We start from the raw sequence: 23,680 nt of genomic DNA, 5'->3' as shown, positions 1-23,680 counted from the left end.
GTGGACACATTTATTATGTCAGCTAATTTATTCAATAAGTATGTATTGAGTACTTACAAGGTACTACCCTCTATTTCGTAGTCTGGAAATAAAACTTTGAGCACCTTGTCCCTGCACTTAAGGAACTTGTCACTCAGTGGGGAAGAAAGACAATAGGCAAATACACAGATAAGAAAATATCAGGTAGTGATAAGTACAATGATGAAATTAAATAGTGGTGTGTTGGTGCCCGGGGAGATGTCTACTTTAGACTGGTGTCCAGAGAGAGACTCTCTGAGGCCCCCAGAGATTTTGATCTGGTAGATTTGGTGTGGGCCAAAGCAAATGCAGGAAATTTGGGAAACATTGACATGGTGAGTGAGAGTCAGAGTATGGAGTCCGAAAACCTACGTTCAAATCCCATTTCTTGCACTTATGTAGTTGTGTGACCCTGAGCTAGTTACTGAACTTCTCTGACCTTCAGTTTCCTTATCTATAAAATGGGATAATAGTACGATTGATCTCACAGGGTTGTTCTTAGTATTAAATAAGATAAAACAGGGACACCTGGGTGGCTCAGTCCATTAAGGGTCTGCCTTCAGCTCACGTTATGATCTCAGGGTCCTGGGATTGAGTCCCGCATTGGGCTCCCTGCTCAGCAGGGAGCCTGCCTCTCCCTCTACCTGCTCTGCCTTCAGCTCTCCCTGCTTGTACTCTCTCTCTCTGAAAAATAAATTTTTAAAAATCTTAAAAAAAAAAATAAAGAAGATAAAACATATAAAAGGCCTGGCACATAATATATGCTCAATAAAAGGTAGCTATCTTTTGCAGCAGTAGGCCCATCTATCCCTAACTGTAATCTTTTGTCTGAATTAGTCAAAAGACAAATCCCACAAAAGCCACTTACTATGTAATTAATATGGCCTCTGAGTAGATTTCTGCCTAATGAAACACTTCCTCTTGAAAAATGAATGCTCAAAAGATCTTCGTGTGAGCAAGAATGCCAGGGTTCCACGAATAAGTGTCCTAGGGCTCTCTAGTTTCAGCAGGATTAAGATTTGGAAGGGCTTTGGCCTCATTTCCTCCCCTATCAGATGGGAGCCTGGCTACTTGCCCTTTCTAATTTGGGCATGGGAGGGAGGACTTCTGTGACCCAAAGTGATGTGAGATTTGCAAAGTGTGAGACAGGGGCAGAACCCTCGCCATGTCAGACAGGCCGGAACACCCAACTTGAAAGGCCATAGTTCCTGATGCACCAGCCTTCCTACCCCCACCCGGCTCGTTGGGAGAAGCTGGCCACTCCTTCCCATTTATAAGCTGAGCTGGGTACATAACAGAGAAAAACAAAGTTGGGCAGGAAGCAGCCTTTTCAACCAGTGAAGAAACCGTTAGAATCCATCCCTTTGCCCTAATGCCAAAGCTCCGCCTGCCCCACCCAGCCACACTATCAAGGACACACAGCTATCAGAGGGCCCTGGGGGCATTTGTCCCTACTTTATCAAGGACCCGTGGAAACATTTCTCTAACTGACGATAAAGACCTCTCCCCCCTCCTTTCTCCCTCCCTCCCTTCATTCTGCTTCTAGCTACCTACCAGAGGGCTCCTGTCATTTTCTTTCAGTTCTGAGAAGGAGATATTCTGCAACCAGGACTTGAAGTAACTGGTGGAGAGGCAGGTAAGATGAGTTTCATTCATTCACTTGTTCATGCATTCATTCTTTCAGTACATATTTATTGGGTACTTACTATGTGCTAGATACTAAGCGAGGCTCTTGGATTCAATTCTGAGCAGAAGGTGCTTGCGTCTTTGGCGGAGCCGGACAGTACTTTAACAACCCCTAAATGTGGAATTATAAATTATGGTCCAGACTGGGAGTGAAATTAGACTATGCGGGGAGGGGGCCCTAATCTAGTCATGGAGGGTGGAGGTAGGGGGGTTCCTTGAAGAAGTAACATTTGAGCTGAGAGAGAGGGTGTATAATAATTTTCTAGATTTTGCTCTTGCCCTCTGAGTGGGTGTTTTCAGGTTTAAAAAGATGCCTCAGGGCCCGAAAGGCTTGCTGCCATCCCATGCCAGTCCTGTTTCCGATACCAAGTCACGATTACTCGGCCCTTGTGAAGGTTAGGATGAAAATGACTTATTGGACTAATAGAGAAGCCAGCATAAACCTGCCAGGACCTCCTTCAAGATTCAGTTCACTTTGCAAAAGTTGCCAGATAAAAGATATTTCCAGATGGAAGGCCACGCAGGAAATACAAATGGAATATTTTTTAATAGCTCTTCCTTTGGAAGATATGACCCAAGGCGGCCTTCTGCAATATGATGGGAAGCACTGTAGCCTGAAAGCTTGAGAGGAGCTGAGCTGGCCCCCAAGCAGCCCCCGGGGCCTTTGGAAAGGGCCTGAGGAGCATTAAGCGATGCTCTACTTATGCGAGACCCCCCACCGCTCCTGCCACCGCCCCCCAAAGTGGGGCCTGTGCTTTTTGTAGTCTAACTGACGGGTTCTCAGAGGAGAGGGCAGATAGATATCTGTACGAGCACTGAGTTCCTTTAAGGATGTGGCTTTACCAAATAACAGACTGCATCCTTTTCCCTCTTTCCTTGGAGCCAAGTAGGCTGCGGCAAAGAAAGTCACCGGGACAAACAATGAATCGTGGAACCCTACATCAAAAACTAATGATGTAATGTATGGGGATTAACATAACATAATAAAATAAAACAAATAAATAAATAAATAAGAAAGTCGCTGGGAATGCAGGGAACACCACTAACAGAGACCCAAGTGGGCAGGGATTGCCACCGGGGCACCTGCAGATTGTCTCAGGACGTGTGGGACTGGCTTCATCATCATGTTGGGATTAGATGGGTCCACAGATGAAGCCAAGAAGGTTGTGAGCTTCCTGAAATAATAGGTAAAATCCTGCGTGTTAGCCCAAACGGGCGCCTAAGATGGCCTTGGACTTTGACCAGTGTTTTTGGTGGCAAAATAGACATACATTAAAATTTAACATCTTAACCATTCTCAAGCGCACAATTTGGTGGCAGGAAGCACGTTCCCATTGTTGTGCAACCATCTCCAGCATTCATCTCCAGAGCTTTTTTTTTTTTATCTTCCCAAACTGAAGCACTGTATCTATTGAAAAATAGTTCTTCCTTCCCCCCCAGCCCCTGGCAACCACCCTTCTAACTTCTGTCTCTATGAATCTGACAACTCTAGGTGCCTCATGTGAGTGGGATCATATTGTCTTTGTCCTTTTGTGACTGGTTTCTTTTACTTAGCAGAACATCTTCAAGGTTCATGGATGTTGTAGCCTGTGTGTGGATTTTCTTTTTTTGAGGTGGACTAATATTTCCTTGGATGCACATGCGGCTTTTTTAAAACCCATTCACCTGTGGATGGACACTTGGGTTTCTTCCATCCTTTGGCTCTTGGGAATAATGCCGCTATGAACGCAGACATACAAATATCTGTGTGAGTTCCTGATTTCAATTTGGGGGGTGGTTAATATACCCAAAAGTGGAATTGCTGAATCATTTGATGATTCTGTTTTTAATTTTTGAGGAGCCTACATATTGTGTTCCACAGGAGCTGCACCATTCCCCTTCCTACCAGCAGTGCACAGGGGGTTCCAATTTCTCCACATCTTTACCGACACTTGTTCTTTTCTGGTTTAGGGTAAGAGTCATCCTCATGGGTGTGAGTGGTATCTCATTGTGGTTTTGATCTGTATTTCTCTAATGGTTAGTGAGGTTGAACATCTTTCCACGTGCTTATTGGCCATTTGTGTGTCTTCTTTGGAGAAATGGCTATTCAAGTCCTTTGCTTATTTTTTACTTGGTTATTTGCATTTTTATTGTTGAATTATAGGACATCTTTTTATATTCTGAATATTAACCTCTTTTCAGCTATATGGTTTGGAAATATTTTCTCCCATTCCATGGGTTGCCTTTTCACTCTGTTGATAGTGTCCTTTGAGGTATGCAGGTTTTTAGCTTTGACATAGACCAATTTATCTATTTTTAATTTAAGAATTAAATTAGATATAAATAAAATATGACACCTGTCCTTTTGGTGTCATATTTAAAAACTCATTGCCAAATCCAATGTTACATAGATTCTCCCCTACGTAGGTTGTCTTCTAAGAGCTTTATAGCTTTAGTTACTGGGTTTTTAAGAGGTCTGTGACTGACAACACATGGGCCATCCTCAGTATTGATTCTGGGGAGACCTTCATTTCCAATGTAAACACCCTCATGCCTTCCTGAATGTCAACGTGAATCTAGGAATTGGGAAATTGATAACATGGATGTGATATCTGAAGCCTTTAATTCAAAAGGAATGATTGAGTATCTCCAAATTTCTATCCGCACCCTCGAAGCTGGTGAAAATGAAAATATGGTGTCTCTACTCCTGAGGTGGCCAGACGCTGCACGCACGTGAAACCATGCACTGTGAGGCAGAGTCTGATGAGCGCCTTTACCCGGCCCCAGAGCCAAGAGCCATGAGAACTCAGGACAGGAGCGGCCACCATGAGCTATAGGGGACAGAGAGAACTCCAGGGTAAAGATGTGGCTTGAGCTGGGTCTGAGGTGATGGACCCAACTGGAAGAGGCAGAGAGGACCAGGGGTGCAGTAATGATTGCCATTCACTGAACACTTCCTGTGTGCCAGGCACGGTGCTCTGCCTGTTGAACACAACATCTCTGTTACTCCTTCGAACCCTAGATTTATCATGGTCTCTATTTTATCCTTGCAAGCGCTGAAGCTCAGAGATTTGCCTCAGATTAATTACCCACATAGCAAGGTAGGAAGCAGAGGCTGGAAACGAGGTTTATGTCTCTCCAAAGCCTTTATTCTTAACCACTCTAATATTTGAGCACCGAAGTGTGGAAACACAGACAAAGCAGACATCCCAGAGAGAGAGAAGGGGATAAGACAGTGCATAAAAATGGGCACAGGCAGGGTGTTTGAGATCAAGGAGGAGCAGCGTGGCTGGGTAGGAAAGGTCAGGCACTGGGGTTGTGGGATGTAAAGTTGAACCGATGGAGTGGGCCTTAACAGAAGCATGGAGAATTTGGTCTTGACCTGCTAGAGGAACAGAATTGCAGCTCAACCTTCCAGTCCACCTCATCCCTCCATAACAACGAGAGCATTGGGGTCCCAAAAGGTTAGGCCACTTGCCAATGGTCACAGGCAATAGGGAGCCATTGCAAATTCTTCAGCAATGGTGGTAGCAATGAAGAAAACGGGATTCCAGATGGGTTCGTTTGGCAGTGAGTGGAAGTTCAGAATCGCCTTCCCCTGCCAGGTTCAGTGCCCTCAGCTAGCGGCGAGTGCCGGAAAACATGGCTTTCCCAGAAGCAGCCTCACCTTGCCTTCCAATGGAAAGCCTGTCTAGATGCAAGGCCTCAGACCAGAAACCCGCAACTCTGAAAAGCTAGTGGCCAGGACAGCCTCTTGATGCCATCTCTTTATGCTGTTTTCCTGAGCATGCGGCTGAGCCAGGTGTCTGTAAGCCCCACCCATCTGTCCCATGGGGGTCACCAGAGCAGGTAAGATAAGGCAAGTGTTCCCCGGGCAAGGAGGCTGACCCCACCCTGCTTGAGCTGAGCTCATATTCCACCTATGTTATCCACCTATGTTCAGCCAAGAAAGCCCTGCCCTCGTTGACTATCCTCCTCTGAGGTTCTCTTTGCTTAATTAATTCTAATAATAGCTGCCATCCATTGAGCACTATGCTAAGCATTTGACATGCATGATCTCATTTTATCCCTACAACCCCGTGATGAAGATATAATTATCCCCATTTTATATGTGACGGAACTGAGGCTCAGAGCTGTCAAATAATTTGCCTAAAACCACATAGCTAAAAAAGCCAGGACTAAAACATAAGCCTGTCTATCTCCAAAGTCTGTGTCTTTGCTCCTGTAATTGACTGCTTCCTACACGTTGGTTCACTGTAGCCATGTCCCCTTGTGGACAGGGGGGCCCTGCAGTAGAGAATCCAGCTTCAAAGAGTGGCCTTGCTTGCTGACACTCCCCATATCTGAGTGTTCCTAGAAGCCCGGAGCCTGATCTCTTTCCCAAATGACATCCATCTTTTCCAAATGGCATCCGAGACCTTATCTTCTCCTAAAAGTGAAGCTCCAAGGAAGTCAAGATTTTCCAGTTCCGTCTCAACATTTCCCCAGAGAGCATGGTGCAGGCATGCTTTGGCCAGCGGAAGCGGGGCGATCATTTGTACATTCATTCACTCAGTGAATATTTATTGAGGGCCTCCCATGGGCTAGGCACATTGTAGGCGCTGAAGACACAACTGGGAACAAGTCATAAAGAATCTCTATCTTCATGGAGTTTATATGCTAGCTGGGAAGAAAGGCCAAAACAAAACACATAAAAATCCACAAATATATATGTAGTAAAGTGGAAGTAATGATGACACCACGAAGAAAAATAAAGCAGCATAGAGGATGAAGAATGATGAGAAGCAGAATTTTTAAAGGCTCTTATGAGGATAAAACATTTGAACAGAGACCTGAATGAAGCATATGGGAGCCATGGGATGTGACAGAGGAAGAACATCACAGGCAGAGGAAAAAGCAAGTGCAAAAGGCTCCAAAAGGAATTGTCTTGGTTTGTTTTAAGGAATAGAAAAAAACGTCAGTGTGGCTGGAGCGGAGAGTGGGAGGGAGTTTTGCAGTCACAGGAGAAGTAGGGACCAGATAGTATAAGGCTTTCTAGGCCACAGGAAGGAGTTTGGATTTCAAATGTGCTGAATCCCAGGCCCTGCGGTGTGTCATTCAGGTGGGGCGGCCTCTGCGCAGCTACAGAGAGGAGACAGCCTGTACGAACAAAGAGCACAAGGACAGCTCAGTAAGTCAGCTCACCCAGCTCTGACTCCCTGCTTTAACTCAGAGCAGCAAATAAGGTCAGGGTCCAGTACCCAAGGTAGAGGAGGGTTTGTTGGTGGCAGAGGTGAAAGAGCGAGCTGTTGACTCTACGTCTCATTTGCCTTGCCCATCAAAGGGCCTGAATTATCAATGGGTGTTCAAGTATTTTAAAGCTGGAATCTCTTTGTATAAGGAAAATCTTCCTTGGAAACTTACTGTGTACCAGTCTCCTTGCCAAGCACCTTTTGTGTTTCATTCCTCAGGATTATTGTAACGGCTCCATGAGATAGGTACTCTGAATATGCCCACTTCACAGATGCAGCAACCAAAGTCCAGAGATGTGGAGCAGCATGTCAAAGGTCAACCAGTATGGCGCTGCTGTGGTTGGTGCAGGGGCAGGTGAAGCCCGCTAGGGAGGGGCCTTGGAACCCCTACTGCTCCCAAAAGCAAGCCACTAAATCACATTTTTGAGGTCCCTTCCTCTAGAACATGCTAGGAGCTTAACTCTGCTAAGACCTTGCTGTGGAATTGTGACATTTGGGGGCAATGATTCAGCCCTTGATTTTGCCTCTTGTCTTCGTCGTAAAAGCAGATCTAGAAGTTGTTGGAAGGGGGGAAATCAGATAGATAAAATCAGGGATGCGGCTGAGGCAGGCAATGTGGTAGAGAAGCAATGAAGCTGTCAGCAGCTTGTCCGGAACCTAGATGGGCACAGTCCTGCATTGCTGGCTGACGGATGGGGGCCCCCCAAGCCTGAGGCCGGTTGATGTCTTACGCACACTTGAGCTCTCCCCGCAGCTTCTGGCCTCAGCATTCTTCGGAGGCTGTCCTGACCGGCTGGGAGACCAGCTAGTTGTTTCCTGAGACAGTGGCCATACTTCTGAAAGATGGGGTAATGACAAGAGCTATCATTCCTGTGAACCATCACTGTGCAAAGCATTCTCCCACACATGATGCTATAGAATCCTCTTCAAACTCCCGGGGTGGGGGAGGGACACACATGGCAGCCGCCTCACCCTAGTGCCGGCCCTGCTGAGCATTACTACCCACAGATATTTGACGTTTGACAGATATAGAAACTGAAGCTCAGAGAGGTGAAGTAACTTCCTTCAAATCACACAGCTAACAACAGCCGAGCTGTATCTAACACCTATGCCCATTCTCCCGAGCCTCAGTTGAAATGGATTTTTTTTTTAGACTTTTAGGCTTTTCTACTATATAAGAAACCTGATTTATTTATCACTAAGATTACTAATCAGTCTACCATTCTGTGAAAACATATCCACCAGCTGAAATATCCTGAAATGAGTTTGGGAGCCAGATGTCTGTGACAACAGAGTTCTAGTTAAAGAATTTTGCCTGGGAACTGAAGCCATGTTAAGACAAATCTTTATTTTTGTTGCTATATGTGAATGTCACCGCTAACAGGCATGGGATACAACTTAACTTCTAACGATTGGGGAAAAAAATAAAAGAAGTAAATTGTCATTCTTGGCATATTTTCATTTCTATTAGAAGTCCATTTTAGCAAAGAAATGTAGCCTTAGTCACTTGAAACTGTTCTTCCCTAGAAAACAATTGTAAATGCAATAAGCAAAAAGAATAGAAAATGCCAACAGGAAAAAAGTAATCCACCTGGGGTTAGATTCATCATGCAGACTGCTTCGGTCTTTCTCTGACATTCACATTCAATTTTAATTTAGAAATTAAAATTTCTAAATTTTAAGGTATTCAAGATTTGCAAGGAGCGGGGGGTGGGGGTGGGGAGACAGAATTAAATTGCAATCCCACCGGTTAGGAATCAACTCTTGAGAGATTTCCCCAACTCTCAAGAACTATGGAATGGCCTCTTCTGCATAAGGCATAAGGTTTGCTATGGAAAGATACAATAAGGTCACGATTGCTTTAAAATTATTCATAATAAAAACACATTTTGAGACTTGATTCTAAATGTTAAGCTTAAATTTGAGCAATTTAATTGCCCGTTGAATAGAAATGAAATCCCACCGGTAGGCAGTTATTTCTTACAACCACTGTGTGTGAAATTGAAATCTTAAGATACCATTTCAAATATTCACTTTCTCTAAGGAAGTTCTCCCCAAAGAGTTGTGAAAGATAAGAAACTGACCCAAAGTCATAGGCAGTAAGTAATCTCTCTTTCTTTACATACTGGGGTCAACACAGAAGCATATTATTAAAAGGAAACTTTATGCCCAAAAGTTGGTGGTTCAGAGGTTACCTCAAGGATATATTTATTTTAACAGCTAACTTGAGCCCCATACAAAACTGTAACAAGAAAGATAGCAACTTGTCAGATTTAATAGAAGCAAGCACATGCAAACATATCATCTACTCACCAAGGTAGTGAACACTGAAATGGAAAATGCTCATATGTTTAGAGCAATAGGAAGTGAGGTGAAGGGACCCTGCTCTGTTTGCTTTAAAAAAAAAACAACAACAACAACCAGGGAATTGTTTTTAAATTTGGGTGAGAAGTTCTTATTTTAAACCCCCATTTCACATTCAAATTGAATTTCAAGCTCTTTGTATTTATTTTTGAGTTTTTAATTTATCTTTTATTGAGGTATAATTGACATACAACATTATATTGGTTTCATTTGTACAACATGATTCAATATTTGCATATATTGGGGCGCCTGGGTGGCTCAGTTGGTTAGGCGACTGCCTTCGGCTCAGGTCATGATCCTGGAGTCCAGGATCGAGACCCGCATTGGGCTCCCTGCTCGGCGGGGAGTCTGCTTCTCCCTCTGACCCTCCTCCCTCTCATGCTCTCTGTCTCTCACTCTCTCTCTCTCAAATAAATAAATAAAATCTTTAAAAAAAAATATTTGCATATATTGCCAAAGATCACCACAATACGTCTAGTTAATATCCATCACCACAGTTACACATTTTTTTCTTATAATGAGAACTTCTAAGATTTGCTCTCTTAACAATTTTCAAATATGCAATACAGTATTATTAATTATAGTCACCATGCTGTACATTATAACCCCAGGACTTACTTATTTTATAACTGGAAGTTTGTACCTTTTGACCACTTTTACTCATTTCGCCTACCCCTATCCCTCCCCTCAGGCAACCACCAATCTGTTCTGTATCTAAGAGCTTGTTTTTTTATTTTTTAAATTCCACATATAAGTGAGATCATATGGAATTTGTCACTCTCTGACTTATTTCACTTAGCATAATACCTTCAAGGCTCATCCATGTTGTCAAAGATGGCAACATTTCATTCCTCTTAGAGCTGGAATAATATTCCATTGTGTGTGTATGTGTGTGTATGTATACACACTCATCTTCTTTATCCACTCATCCATTGATAGGCATTTAGGTGGCTTCCATATCCTGGTTATTGTAAAGACTGCAATGAACACAGAGGTGTATATATCTTTTCAAGTTAGTGTTTTCATTTTCTTTGGATAAATACCCAGAGGAATTGCTGAAATCAAGGACTTTTTAAACTCTCCCCATGATGTCTTTTGCTATAACATAGCAGCTGCCTTTTATGTGCACTTAATATATGTTGAGTGCTTTCCATGCATTTAATCTCATATCTGTTATCACTCCCACCCCATTATAAGTTTATGTTCCACACTTTGCATGCATTTACTCATTTAATCTTCACAACTGATGCAATAGGTTCTGGCATCCCCACTTTAAGATGAGGATTTGGGGAGTTTAAATTCTTGCTGTTAGCCCAGGTTCACATAGGTGGGAAACGGTGGGTTAGAATGTTGGCAGACTGACTCCAGACCAACTACCCAGTATTGTCTCCTCATATTAAGTAACTTTCCTAGGCCATGCTAGCTGATAAAGGCCCAAGTGAAACCCAGGTAGTCCTTGGCATTTAACCACTACACTGACTGGCTATAAGTAGGCAAACTGCTCATCACGACCTACAGGCTAATTTTCATTTCTGATTATAGAGTGGTAAGTTATGTATTTATCACATAATTTAGACTTGCTTAAAATGTCTAGGTTTTTTTGTTTGTTTTTTGTTTTTGTTTTTGTTTTCTTGGTTAAAAGCAAGGGTCTGATCAGGAGACTATCTTTTTATATACTGACGGCCTTGACTTGAACCCAAAGCTGCTCTTAGGGCTTCCTTGGTCACACACATGTGCACACACACACACACACACTTTAATTATACCCATTAGGGATCCAACCTTGGATACAGGGAGACAAGAAAATGACAAAAGCATGCAGACAATAGTAAATTCTGGTTTATAGTTGTGAAAAGTCAGTGAGGATTGGCTCTGAACAGGGAAAATGAAGTGATCAGGAATTCACTTGTGCCTTCAACCACCAGCCTTTCACAGTAAACTCCAAGCCCTTCAACGTCATCTTTAAAATGGGAATAAAATGTCTATGACCATGATCCAGACTATTTTTATAAAACCTTGGATTCCGAAAGCCCTTGGTAATTTCCTCTTTACAAGACTTGTAACTGGCATCATGCACAAATAGACCTTTAATAATAATTTCTGAAGAAACTAATTTCTGAATACAATCATTTTCAAAGGAATTCTGATGAGACCCAAAGTTTTTCTTACAGGACTTTGCCCTTGTGGTTGGAGGGGAAACCTGAACTCCAAAATCAAGTGTGGCTTCTTTCTTTCCCAGACCCAGGGCAAAATAGTCTCCCAAAGTATTGCTGTTGATCACTGGAAAGGCACTTTCTCTGCACAGAGTATTACTGGCACTTTCCATGGGGGCACTTCCACCGCAGGAGTCCGATTTTTGAAAGATGCTGAGGGATGGAATTCGGCCGCCAGCAGATGGAGAGGAGACTCAGACCAGCGTGGTCCCTCCCAACCACCCTCCCTCCGCGATTAGCTGCCCCCGGCACTGCTCAGGCATACCCAGCCCGTGCGGTCCCCGCTTGCACAGTCGCCTCTCTGGAGCACGGACGCAGTCACAAACCCGCCGCCCGCAGAGCCGCGCTGTCCGGGGCATCCCGGCGCACGGTGTCCGCGGACCTGGGACCTCGAACCCCGGACGGGCGCGAAAGCCACCCGGAGCGCTTGCATTTCTGTATGTGCTTATTTCACGTTCTTGTCTTTTTTGTCTTCCTTGAGCGGCCTGCTGGTTACTTTCAGCCTTAGTTAACCAAAAGGGAAACGCCGAAGAGGGGAAACCCTAAAGAATGATTTAGAGGCAACCCAGCCGCCTCTCCAAGGAGAGGTGTTCACTGAGCGACTCTCCCCGTCCCCGACGCTGGCCCCTTTAAGAAGCCAAGTCAGTCCTGAAGCTGCTGCTGTTTGTATTGCTAATCCCCAGGAGCCCCGTTTAAAAAGGGGGGGGGGGGGACCGGGCAGCTGTCTCTTTAAATGTGATTTCCTTCTATTGTATTTGAATCGTGATCAGGAAAAAGGAAATGAAACCAGAGACAGAGGGAAGCTGAGCGAAAATAGACCTTCCCGAGAGAGGAGGGAGCCTGGGGAGAGAGGCGCGGTCCCCTCCCCGCCCCCAGGCCGCCGCCCCCTCCCTGCCCTCGGCGGCGAGCTGCGCGCCGCGACCCGCGTCGAAGGTGCGAGGGACTCGGGGCGGCCGGGCGGGCGCGCACGGTCCCCGCGGGCGGCGCGGAGCCGGTGACAGCGCGCGAGCCGAGCCGGACCTGGCGGCGGCGGCGGCGGCGGCGGCGGCGGGACCGGGATGGAAGGTTAAGTCCTGAGCAGCAGCAGCTGCTGCAGCCGCCGGGCCAGGCTGCGCGCCCCGGTCCCCGCCTCGGCCGCGGCGCGCCGGCAGCCCGGTGATTCGCTCTCTCTCTTTGGCGTTTGAAGGGAGCGCGGCGACTGTCCTTGAGCGCGGAGGGGCGAGCTCGCCGCCGGAGCGCCGGAGCAAGCGGCGGCGCAGGAGCGGCGGCGGCGGCGCCCGAGCACCCGAGGGGGTCCGAGCCCCGGCAGCCGGCCATCCCCGCGCCACAAAGGGAGCGCCCCCGCCGCCTGGCACGCCACCTCCCTCCCCAATGTCCTCGGCCATCGAGAGGAAGAGCCTGGACCCGTCTGAGTAAGTGGGGCTCCCCTGCCCCTGCCAGCCACGGTGACCACGGCCTCCCGCCCCGGGGCTGCAGGGCGGCGCGGGCGGCGGGCCAGAAGGCTCCAGGTGCGCGCCCGCGGCGTGCCCTTGGCTCCCTTTGCCTTGCGCGGGGCTCCCCCTTCCTCGCGGGTGGCCCCGGGGACACTGGGAGAGGGGCTGGGCGCCCGGCGGCAGGGAGAGGGGGTCGGCCTGGCACCTCGGCGCGCCCCTCCCGGCTCCCTGGGACGCACCTCAAAGCCACCGCGGGCCAGAAAGTTTACCCGGGAGCAGGCACAGGGGGAGCTCGGAGGCGGGCGGGTGCAGTCCCGAGAGCGTCCTGGGCTTGGTTCTGCTCCCTTCTCCCCTCTCGCTTTCTCGGTCCCCATTCTCTTTGTCCATTTGATCCTGGAAAGGGGGGCATTCCAAGTGGAGGCCTCCCGAGTCCCCCACGGCCCCCTTCGCGGTGCGCAGGTTGAGCGGCTGCCCGCAGCGCCAGGGATCGGCGGGTGAGGCGGTGCGAGCGTCCACCTAGGAGCTCTCTCTGGCCTCCAGACTTTCGAGCCCCTAAATCCGGAGTTCATTTGGGTACATGTACCCCCTCCCTTGGGGTCCACTGATAGGGGCCTGTGAACCTCAAAAGTTAGTGCACCATTTTGTGTATAGGTAAATTCTGGGGAGCGGTGGCTCATAGCATTTATCACAGTCTCTAAAGGGTTTGAGGTCAGGGAACGAGAGCTCTAATGAGCATTTGCCGCATTTCTTTTCTGAGCCTTGTACTGGTTTGGAATGTTCCCCTGTTCCCAACCTATACCTTCAACCCATTCTTTCCCGTTAACAAGGGGAGAAAGGGTTGTTTAAGATATCATTTTCCCGTCAGCGCAAATGCCCTTTTAAGATTCATTAGCTGTCTGGTATTGAGAATTTTTATTCCTTTGAAGTCCCCATCTAATCCTTTGAAGGGATTTGTTACACAGACCAAAGGAGCTGGTTAATGACTTGTCCATTTGTGCTTTTAAGAGGCATTTGTTTTCTCTTCTTTTCTTTTCTTTCCCTGCTTTAAAGGAATTGTGCTTTCCTGATTGAAGTCTCTCCCTCCCCCAGTTTCAGCCATCTATGGTATTTATATACCTGGGCTTTACCCTCAGTTACCAGCATAAACACTCAGCATGCTCTTATAAAATACAGGAAGTACCAGGATCCAGTGAGAATATAAACATCACTATTCAATCTCGAAGGCTTAGACACCAGTTCTATAAGGGGCCAGGTCTGTTCTAAGGAAAACACAGCTTCCTTCAACAAATGCTCAGGAGAAAAATAACATTCATTTTTAAAAGAATATATCTCTGCAGACACTGGGTTTAAAGGGTGGTTTGTGCACTTTTTTATAAACCTAGAATTACAACGTAGCCCTGAGTTTTCAGAGCCTGGGCAAGACCATAGTAGTGCAATAAGAGTGAATGGGATGAATTGGTGCCTAATGCCTTTTCGATCAGCAGAACTTAGTCACTAATCCTTTTATTAGAAGATAAATCTGGAGGTTTCAGTTCCCTGAAGGAGGTTTGCTCTTTTCAAAGTTTGTGCTTTTTCACTGAGATTAGAAAATTGAAACATCCTAACCTCAGAGTTCAGCAGGCACCTACTGAAGAACGTTCATCCTTCACTTCCCTGTTTGCCCATAAAGACAGGCTCTACCTGGAGATGGACAAGCTAGTTGGGAAATTACTGTAGCACATCCTACTCCCTTCTTTTATTATAAATTGTTGAGAAATAATCCCAGAAATCCAGGCCGAAGTGATATTCCGGTGTAATATACAGGATAGGCTCTAGGAGAATATAAAATATTAATTTGAGGGTGAATCCCACCCATTCATTACGTTAGAACATCCATGAAAGATAATGTGATATTATCATTAATTACAGAAAGCTAGGTGGAGCCAATATCTTATCCTGTCCTTTCCTATCTCATCTGGGGCCATCACAATGGCTCTTTTTTTTTTTTAAGATTTTTTATTTATTTATTTGAGAGAGAGAGAATGAGAGACAGAGAGCACAAGAGGGAAGAGGGCAGAGGGAGAAGCAGACCCCCCGCTGAGCAGGGAGCCCGATGTGGGACTTGATCCCGGGACTCCAGGATCATGACCTGAGCCGAAGGCAGTCGCTTAACCAACTGAGCCACCCAGGTGCCCCACAATGGCTCTTTTGCTTAACATTTCTACCGCCAAACTCCATCCTCCCAGATGCTTCATTGTGTACTTAACTCAAAGCCAACTTGGGTCACTATGATGAGCATCTCCAGTGTAGAGATAGAAGCTTGCCTGGGCATTTGCAAATGAAACATTTAGACAGAAAGCCAGCCAGAGTTCATGAACATAGGGATTTCCTCTACCACCTACCTGTGAGTAACAAGAGCAGTTCATTTTAATTCCGGGCAGTTTTGCACCAGCAAAGTGCACATTCTCCTCTTCCACAATTGGTTGGCAGCATCAGCATCAGGGCATTGAGTGTGGTCGAGTTTCCCCGAGTGTTTCTGAGAGCCCCAAGTCAGACCCTGGGCCTTGGAAAGAGAAGACATGCATTTCTAAGTTGACACATGTGAAAATGCTGGGGGATATTTTTCAGAAGGGAGAATGGAAGTCCTTAGGTATAACCTGGGGAAACAAAGAAAAGCAAGTCAGGCTTCAGTGAATTCTTAAAACTATTTAAAGTCTTCAGTTTTTAAAAGAAACCTGACTTGGGTTTCACATTTTCTAATTCTAATCATTTTATGAAGGACACTGACCCTTGGTCTACAAAGCGTGGACTTGGCTTCAGTATTCCTAAATACTCAGGGAGGTGTGCGCTTTCTAGAAAAAGGCATCCGAAGTTGTCAGTGTGTGTGATCAACACTGATTACCTGCGTCTCATCGTCCCTAAGTATAACGGGTGCTGAGCTCTGTGGGCACAGGCCAGGTCAGGCGCAAGCTCACCTGGTAAGTCAGTGTCAGCTAGAAATAGGAGACAGATTGATACCCTCAAGGTACAGAGGAGGAAACTCCCTTTGGGAATCCCACAGGTGGAAACAGGTCCATTTTTAAAAAACATAGTGGATTAAAAAGAAAAAAAAAGCTTTGTGTTTGAGTAAGGTTCAAAAGAGCACTTACTCTTCTTACTCGTTAATTGTTACAAATCAACAGGTATTAGGTTTTTCCCATGTCCCATTTGGTGCTGGTGTAGTTTCTTTCCACTCTCTTTTATTTTCTTTTGGCAAATAAAATTATTTATTTTAAAATGTAAAACAGTAGTATTCAGATTCCAGTGAAGCAAAGTAAACCAGAGACGCTGTCTGACTTTTTAACGAAGGAACACATCCCACAGGCTCACTATTAGCAAGTGCCTGGATGGAGATTTAATTGCCTTCCACTCTCTTGAAAATATTCCATTACCCCTTCCTCATTTTCTTTCCTAAATCAGCTTTGTCCAAATCAGTTTTGCTGTTGTAAATATTTTCACATGCAGAAAGGTCTATTTAGTGTCCTTTATAAGTCTAACAATGGCCTTAATACCTGAGATTTTTCTTCAAGGATTCATTCAGTAATAAGGATGGGATATGGAATTTCTTAAAAAATTATAATAATAATTTTAAAAGTAATAATGAGAATTCCTATTATATCCTGATGGAATTTTTATTTGGGAAACAAGAAAACAACCTAAGATAATCTTTGATCACTTTCTTCTTTCTTCCTCACTTATGCTTTTTTGCAGTTGGGAAGGGCTTGGGGTAAAACAGCATGGAGATTCAACAGGGAATTTGCAGATTTTTAGCCCTCTGGGTAGTGGGCTGTCCCTGAAGCAAGCAACTCTTCTGGCCTGGAGTGCCTCCTGTGGGGTTCAGCAGGGCCCTGGAGTCTAGGCCTGGGAGGAGGAAAAAGAAGGAGAAATGGCAAGATACAGAAGGAGAGTAGGAAGGGAGAGTGGAAAAAAGGAAAAAACAACAACAAAAAAAGAGGGCGGAGGGGCCCAGAACGGTGCTGGGCTGTGCGCGGGGTTGCAGAACCACCTGCATTTGCTTCCACAGCATGGAGGGTGGAAGGCCTCGCCCTCTCCTGTCCTGACCCAAGCTAGCCGGGTCGCTCTGCCGTCCGGCCTCCGGATATGTAGTCCTGTCCTTTGTCCTCTCTCCGAACGGTCCCGTTCAGCCCAGAGCCATGCCTCAGCCCCGGTGCTCGTCCCGAGGTTATCCCTCATGCGGGGTCTTCTTTCCAGGGAGCCAGTGGATGAGGTGCTGCAGATCCCCCCGTCCCTGCTGACATGCGGCGGCTGCCAGCAGAACATTGGGGACCGCTACTTCCTGAAGGCCATAGACCAGTACTGGCACGAGGACTGCCTCAGCTGTGACCTCTGCGGGTGCCGGCTGGGCGAGGTGGGGCGGCGCCTCTACTACAAGCTGGGCCGGAAGCTCTGCCGGCGGGACTATCTCAGGTACCTCCCTCCACGCCGCCCCCCTGCCAGGGCCCGGACAGGGAGGGCGGGGGTCCACCGACCGCGGAGTCTCGGCGAGCTCTTCGGCTCCTGCCACCTGCCCAGATGTCCGGGCCAGACGTTGAGTCTCAGCTGCCCCATGCGGAGAAGTCATTGATTGGCACCTCTTCCTGTTTGAGAAGCATATTCTCAGGGACACAGTCCTGTGTGGTCAAATACTAATTTTTTAGAGGTGAGAGAAGGACAAACACAAAATTCTGTACAGTAGCTCCTTCGGGGGGCACACGAGGGGAGGGGGCTGGGGAGGGATATACAGGGCGCCCCAGAGGAACCAGGCACGTTGGAGCCGAGCAGTTGGACGGTGGGTTCTTCGGAGCGCATTTAATGCTTCAAAACACAGATATGGGTTATAAAAGGTTCTTTTGTAGGGCTCTAATCTTATGTGATTTAAAAGCCCCAAGCTTTTGACTGGGACAGGGCAGAGGCTCTGAAGTCAGCTGTTGGTTGGAGTCCCAGCACCACAGCTTTCTCGCTCTGTGACCTTGGGCAAGTTCCTTAGCCTTCGTCAGCCTTGATTTCCTCCCCTATAAAAACGGGGGTAATAACAGCACCTACCTCCAAGGAGGAGGTGAGGATTCGATGGGGTAATACACGTAAACTACTTGGCTTGGTCAAGAGTATCACATAGATATTACCTGCCCTTGTAACTAACCCTCATGACATGACCATTAAGTCTTTTCCTACCTAACCAACAAGGAGATGGAAGAACGGAAGGAAAAAAAATAGGAACGCTCTAACACCCCAAGAGACAGGAGCTGAGGACAGCTCTGGTGCTCCGGGTCAGACTGCCGGCCTTGTGAGTTTTCCGGCACTCAACGAGTGCCTTTGCCCGGAATGTTCTAGCATTTCCAGTTTCATATTAGCTGCTGTGGAGGCGACTCTGTGCCCTCTACTGTCAGATCTGCTCAGCTGTCTAGCTGTCAGTTTTTTGCCATCTCCCCGTGGTAGAGGGTCTGTGCAGCAAGCAGCCCTAATGCATTAGGACCACCCAACCCAGGGAAGCTTGTTTAGACTCCAGTGCCCTTGGCTGCCAGGCTACCTCTTCCTCCCGAACCTGCCCTCAGAACATTGTCACATTAAAAAAAAAATGCAGGCAATTCCACGGTGAAGGAAGCTTATCTGTTTACCCAGAGACAGATAGAAGATGCTTTTTCCCCCCTAAATTCTCTGATAAAGTCCTTGCAAATTTGGTGGTTCAGAGAAAATATCAATGATCATGATTATAATTTTGGTCCATTTTTTATTAAGTTACAAGAAAATGGAACTGGGATAAATAGAGACCTGATTTTGCTGGCTACCAGTTTGCCAAGTCCATGCAGAAAACAGACGGGTAAATGATTCCCATTGGGCCCCCTGACTACATCCCTGTCAAATCATTTGAATCTTATTAAATGAAGTGCAGATAGAGTAAGGTCAAAAGAGCACCGACTTCTCCCTATCTCTGTGGTTTTATATAACATTCAAGAATAAACCCAGTGCCGCCTGGGCTTGTTCATCTTTTGCATTTTTAAAAAGAAGAGAAAAAAAATTGTCTGGGAGTACCCAGTGTTAATTAACTTGTGTCTTGGTGACATGAAATAATTCTTCTCCCTGGTACATTCCTAGGCAACATGTTAATTAACTCTGTGTTAGTGCAGCGTTTCCAGCCATCCTTTAATATTTATATTATTGTTATTAAAATGGGCAGGAGAAAGCTTAGGACATTGACACCTCTTGACAGAGGAGAAAAACCTTTTTTTTTTTTCAGGGCTGGTCCTTTAGCCATGGACTTGCTTACTTGTATTCTTAACATATCTGGCAGCGTCTTTTAAAAAGGCAAGAGTGAATAAATGGGGGGGGCGGTCCTGTGATGGAGTTCAGTCTTTCTCTCCCCCCGGGAGAACTTCTCCTCCTCCTGAGGATTGCCCACGGCTGACCCGCCTGTTAGACTCCTTTTCAGACATTTAGCCTCATCTCATATTCATGAGATAGCAGTGCAGAATCTAATCCCCGCTGCTGCTTGCTGCGGGGTTGTGTTGCTGGGAACCTAACAGTAGCTGTTCATGTCAGTGACGGGCCCCCAGATTCCGTCAGATCACTTTCTACCAACTTTTGTGTGCAGGGCACCCCCCCCCCTCCAGTGGTTTTACTTGCAACAGCCAACACCTGCATCTATTAGAGCCGAAGTGTGCCCACTGCCCCCATACCACCTTCTGGGACCTTAACATTGACCGTTGACCGATGACGGGCATTGCAGGAGCACCAAAGCCTTGCAACCTTGCCTGGAGCCAGGCGGACTCGGAGATGTAACTTACCCCGAGTCCCTGTGCCATCCTCCCAGCGCTCCCCTCTGAGGGCCTTTGCTGGAGGTTACAACTTTGCTTGCCTTCCTCCCCTTCTCTCCAGCTTCCCTTGCCTCTCACCAGCTTCCCCTGAGAATACATCCTTAATAATTCCTCTCCTCAGGGTCTGCTTCGGGGATATCCAGCCTAAGGCACCAAATCTTGGCGCCAGAGGTGAATGCTCAAATTCGATGTCAAGTCCTGGCTTATTTTTCCTATTAGTAGAATCTCAGGATACCAGAGCTGGAAGGGGCTGCAGAGGCCTTTTCTTCCAGTTTCCGTGCTTTACAGCTTACGACACAGAAGTCAGAAGAGAGGTTGTCATTTGCTCGGGGGCACCTGGTTAGTTAGAGGGACCTGAACTTGCCTCCCGAACATGAGTCCTTTGTCCTTCCCCTCATTAACTGCCTGATGTGCATTGTAATTTACCCCCAACTTCCCTTTAATAAATGCTCTCCTTCCTTAAGGGTCACACACCCCACGTGTTGGCTTCATGCCACGCACACTGTTTTGTTGAGTCGTTTATCCTTGTTCAGTCCCAAACTCAACTTACTGAACAGTCAGGAAACCAGAACTGGCTTTCCACTCTGTGACCTCCAAGGTGGCAACTTCCTACAGCTCCGCCATCTGCTACGCTGGGATAAAATGTTCCTCCCCCGTAATGAGTTTGCTCCCAGGTGGTGCCTGGAAAACACTCAGAGATTCTCAAATGCAAAGCAGGATTCAGAGGGAAATGAGCTGGCCCTGGCCCTCACTATCAGCCCTTTACCCACAGACCGCATCTTCTTGATTCCATTAATTCTGCCCAAATGTTTCCAAACTTTTCAAGTGCCCCTGTCTTCCCTCCAGCCTCTCAGAATGTTCCCATCGATTCTCTGCTATCCTGAGGTGAATGAGAACTTCCAGTAAGAAGAAGCATTAACCTAAAACTATCCTAAAGATTTGATGCAGAGGGTGCCTGGGTGGCTCAGTTGGTTAAGCAACTGCCTTCGGCTCAGGTCATGATCCTGGAGTCCCTGGATCGAGTCCCGCATCGGGCTCCCTGCTCAGCGGGGAGCCTGCTTCTCCCTCTGACCCTCCCCCCTCTCGTGCTCTCTCTATCTCATTCTCTCTCTCAAATAAATAAATAAATAAATCTTAAAAAAAAAAAGATTTGATGCAGAAGGGACGCGTTATCAGGCACGTGGGGAAATGATTTCCTGTAGCAGGACGGCGCTGTTGCGAGTACCCCTGACCTGTACTAAAATACAGCCAGTGTGGGCTTAGCCTTTGATGGTCGGCGCTTTGACAGTGCTCCGTTTGATCCTTCTCGTAGCCCAGTGAGGTAGATGCTATGATTACTGCCACTTCAGAAGCTCAGAGGAGCCTGAGGTCCCACCGTGCTCACTCCGTCCTCAGGGCTAGTCCTGCACGTGCATGATTCCACTCTTGCAAGCTGATTGCAAAACTTCAGACTGCATCCGACTCACCTGGAAGTGCTCCTTAACACACAGACCTCACCCCCAGAGTGTCTCAACCAGGAGGCCTGAGAATGTGCATTTCTAGCAAGCCCCCAGGTAATACAAATCCACTGGTCCCAGGAACGCAGCTTGAGAACCACTGCACTGGGCCCCACCATATTGCCTCTCCCACCTTGACATTGAATATTGCTTGAAATAAGTGACTGACTGAGACTTAGGGGAGTCTTGATTTCAGTGTCAGAAGAGAATCTCCAGAGATTCACGCCAATGGGGGAGCCTAGGACCTTGAAGTAAGCTCTTCCATTCAAGGTGGAGAGATGCTGTTGGTCTCCCAGATCTCTGAGGCATGGTAAACTGCACCAAGTGTCTTCTGTCAAATTTTCTCTGTCTCTTGGAAGCTGGGGCCTCAGCGAACAGTCATGTGGAGGTGGCCATTTTAGTTTATGGAGGAGTTGGAGACCAGCCCTCCCCATGGGTGAGATCAGTGGCTATTACCATGATAGAATCTGGGAACCTCAGAAAGATGCCCATTTCACTGCATTCCTGCTTAGTTCCCCCTCAGAGGGCCCCCAGAGATTTACTCCAGCTCTTCTTCTAAAATGGAAGTTCCCCTGGGAGGGGATACACAGTACATGCCTAACCTCTTAATTCAGATCACTTCAGCTAAGGCACTTCTCCACAGATGAGGGTCCCCAGGGCAGCCTAGAGCAAGGAGAGCTCAGAAAAGGGGCAGGTTATGCTAAACACAGTTGCCACGGTTGCGGCCTCATCCCGGAGAACCCCCTTCCCTCTAGGAAAGACTCCGGGAGCCTCCCTGGACCCACCTCTTCCTGGTTTCCTGACAGGGTGGAAGTGAGCCTCCCTTATGGAACCCATTCCCAAACCTTTTCTTCCAGTTTTGTTTCTGCCAATGTCTTCTTAGCTTTTCTTTCTGCTTTTCCCCTAGGCTTTTTGGCCAAGATGGTCTCTGCGCATCCTGTGACAAGCGGATCCGTGCCTACGAGATGACAATGCGGGTGAAAGATAAAGTGTATCACCTGGAATGTTTCAAATGCGCCGCCTGTCAGAAGCATTTCTGTGTGGGCGACAGATACCTCCTCATCAACTCTGACATAGTGTGCGAACAGGACATCTACGAGTGGACTAAGATCAATGGAATGATCTAGGCCAGAGGCCCCCAGCATCTCTGGGGGAGCATGTCTCACTGAAGTCACTGTCTCCATGGGGTCTTCACTCTTGGGCACTCTGGGGATATGAGGGTGGGATGAGGCATTTCTTAGGGGATGGGGGACCCTCCCTGGGCACCAAGACACAACATCCAAGGGACAAGACTTATATCTGACAAAATGAGCAATCTTTAGGGAGAACTTATGGACAATGGCCACAGCCTAGCCATAGTAACTGACACAATTAGTGAAGGAAAGGAGTGTTGGGGGGCAGGGGGGCGCATGCCATCATCCTAGAACCTCACATCTACAGAGAGGGACTTGTGTAAAGACCCGTTAGGACTTTGACCTTCGAAAACTAGAGATGTGCAATTGATTTCTTTTCTTCCTGGCTTTTATGACAAACCTGCTCCAATCACTGTCCTCCACACAAGGGAAGGACAGAGAGAAGAGTGGCCATCCTTTCTCCTTGGCCACCTTCCCAAGGCCTTCAGCTTTGGATCCAAGGGAAACTGCATGGAGACACATTTCAGTTGAGAATGGAAAGGGCAACTTTTAACCAAACGATTATTTAAAGCAATGCTAATGAATCACTGTTTTTAGACACCCTGTGAGGAGTTCCACAGATTGTTTCTATACAAATGTAAATCTAAAAGCAGAAGTTGTTCAACTATTTTATTATCTTAGATTATATCAAAGTATTTGTTGTGTGTAGTTAAAAAAAACTGCGGACAATAAAAATGACAGACTAAAATGAAGTGTTGTTTACTTGATTATGAGTCATAATTTGCGATGGCAGGAAAATAGCTTTTTATGCTATAAAGGAGAAGTAAATAAGCAATTTACTTTTAGGTCAAATAAAAACTTCCATTTATTGCTAGGGTTTATACAAGGTAGGCACGTTTCTGTATTACTAGCAATTATATAACAGGTCCTCATGTAGCTCAGAGGGATGTAGAATAATTAAATTGTTACTGTAAAATGTGCATTTCACTTCAGCATTGTATAGAATGAATGGAAGGCAAGATCATTGCCTTTGGGAAACCTGTAACCTAGAAAGGACACAAATACATAAAACAGATTCCCTTTGGGAGAGAAGGTAATTACCTAGCCTGAAATGTGGCAAAGATGCTGAGCTTGACACTTCGATTTTCCAAGACGTGTGTCTCAGGGTATTTTATGACAAGTGGTTAAGAGGACCTTACTTTGAGGATTTAAAGCAGGCCATCTTGGTTTGTGCCTTTGCCTTCCACCCTATTTAGGCCCCCATGAACTGACTCAGAGCACCACCTGCTGGTCATCA

The 23,680-nt window shown here is 46.6% G+C and overlaps 1 protein-coding gene across 2 annotated transcripts; it reads left to right on the top strand.

Moving 5' to 3' along the window:
- Positions 1–12,262: 12,262 nt before the first annotated feature.
- LMO2 (LIM domain only 2) lies at positions 12,263–23,135 on the top strand. Of its 2 annotated transcripts, none has more exons than XM_035012544.1 (4): positions 12,263–12,424; positions 12,678–12,903; positions 17,155–17,370; positions 22,158–23,135. In XM_035012544.1, exons 2-4 carry the CDS (start codon positions 12,863–12,865, stop codon positions 22,375–22,377), a joined length of 477 nt encoding a protein of 158 aa, XP_034868435.1. In that variant the 5' UTR covers positions 12,263–12,424; positions 12,678–12,862; the 3' UTR covers positions 22,378–23,135. The 2 variants fall into 2 exon arrangements, with proteins under 2 accessions (XP_034868435.1, XP_034868434.1); XM_035012543.1 differs by lacking the exon at positions 12,263–12,424 and adding an exon at positions 12,492–12,556.
- Positions 23,136–23,680: the final 545 nt, after the last annotated feature.

This window comes from Mirounga leonina, unplaced genomic scaffold, assembly GCF_011800145.1.
Source record: "Mirounga leonina isolate KUSES-001 unplaced genomic scaffold, KU_Mleo_1.0 Mir_166, whole genome shotgun sequence".
Classification (NCBI taxonomy): Eukaryota; Metazoa; Chordata; class Mammalia; order Carnivora; family Phocidae; genus Mirounga; species Mirounga leonina.
This window is presented reverse-complemented; position numbering and strand designations above follow the sequence as displayed.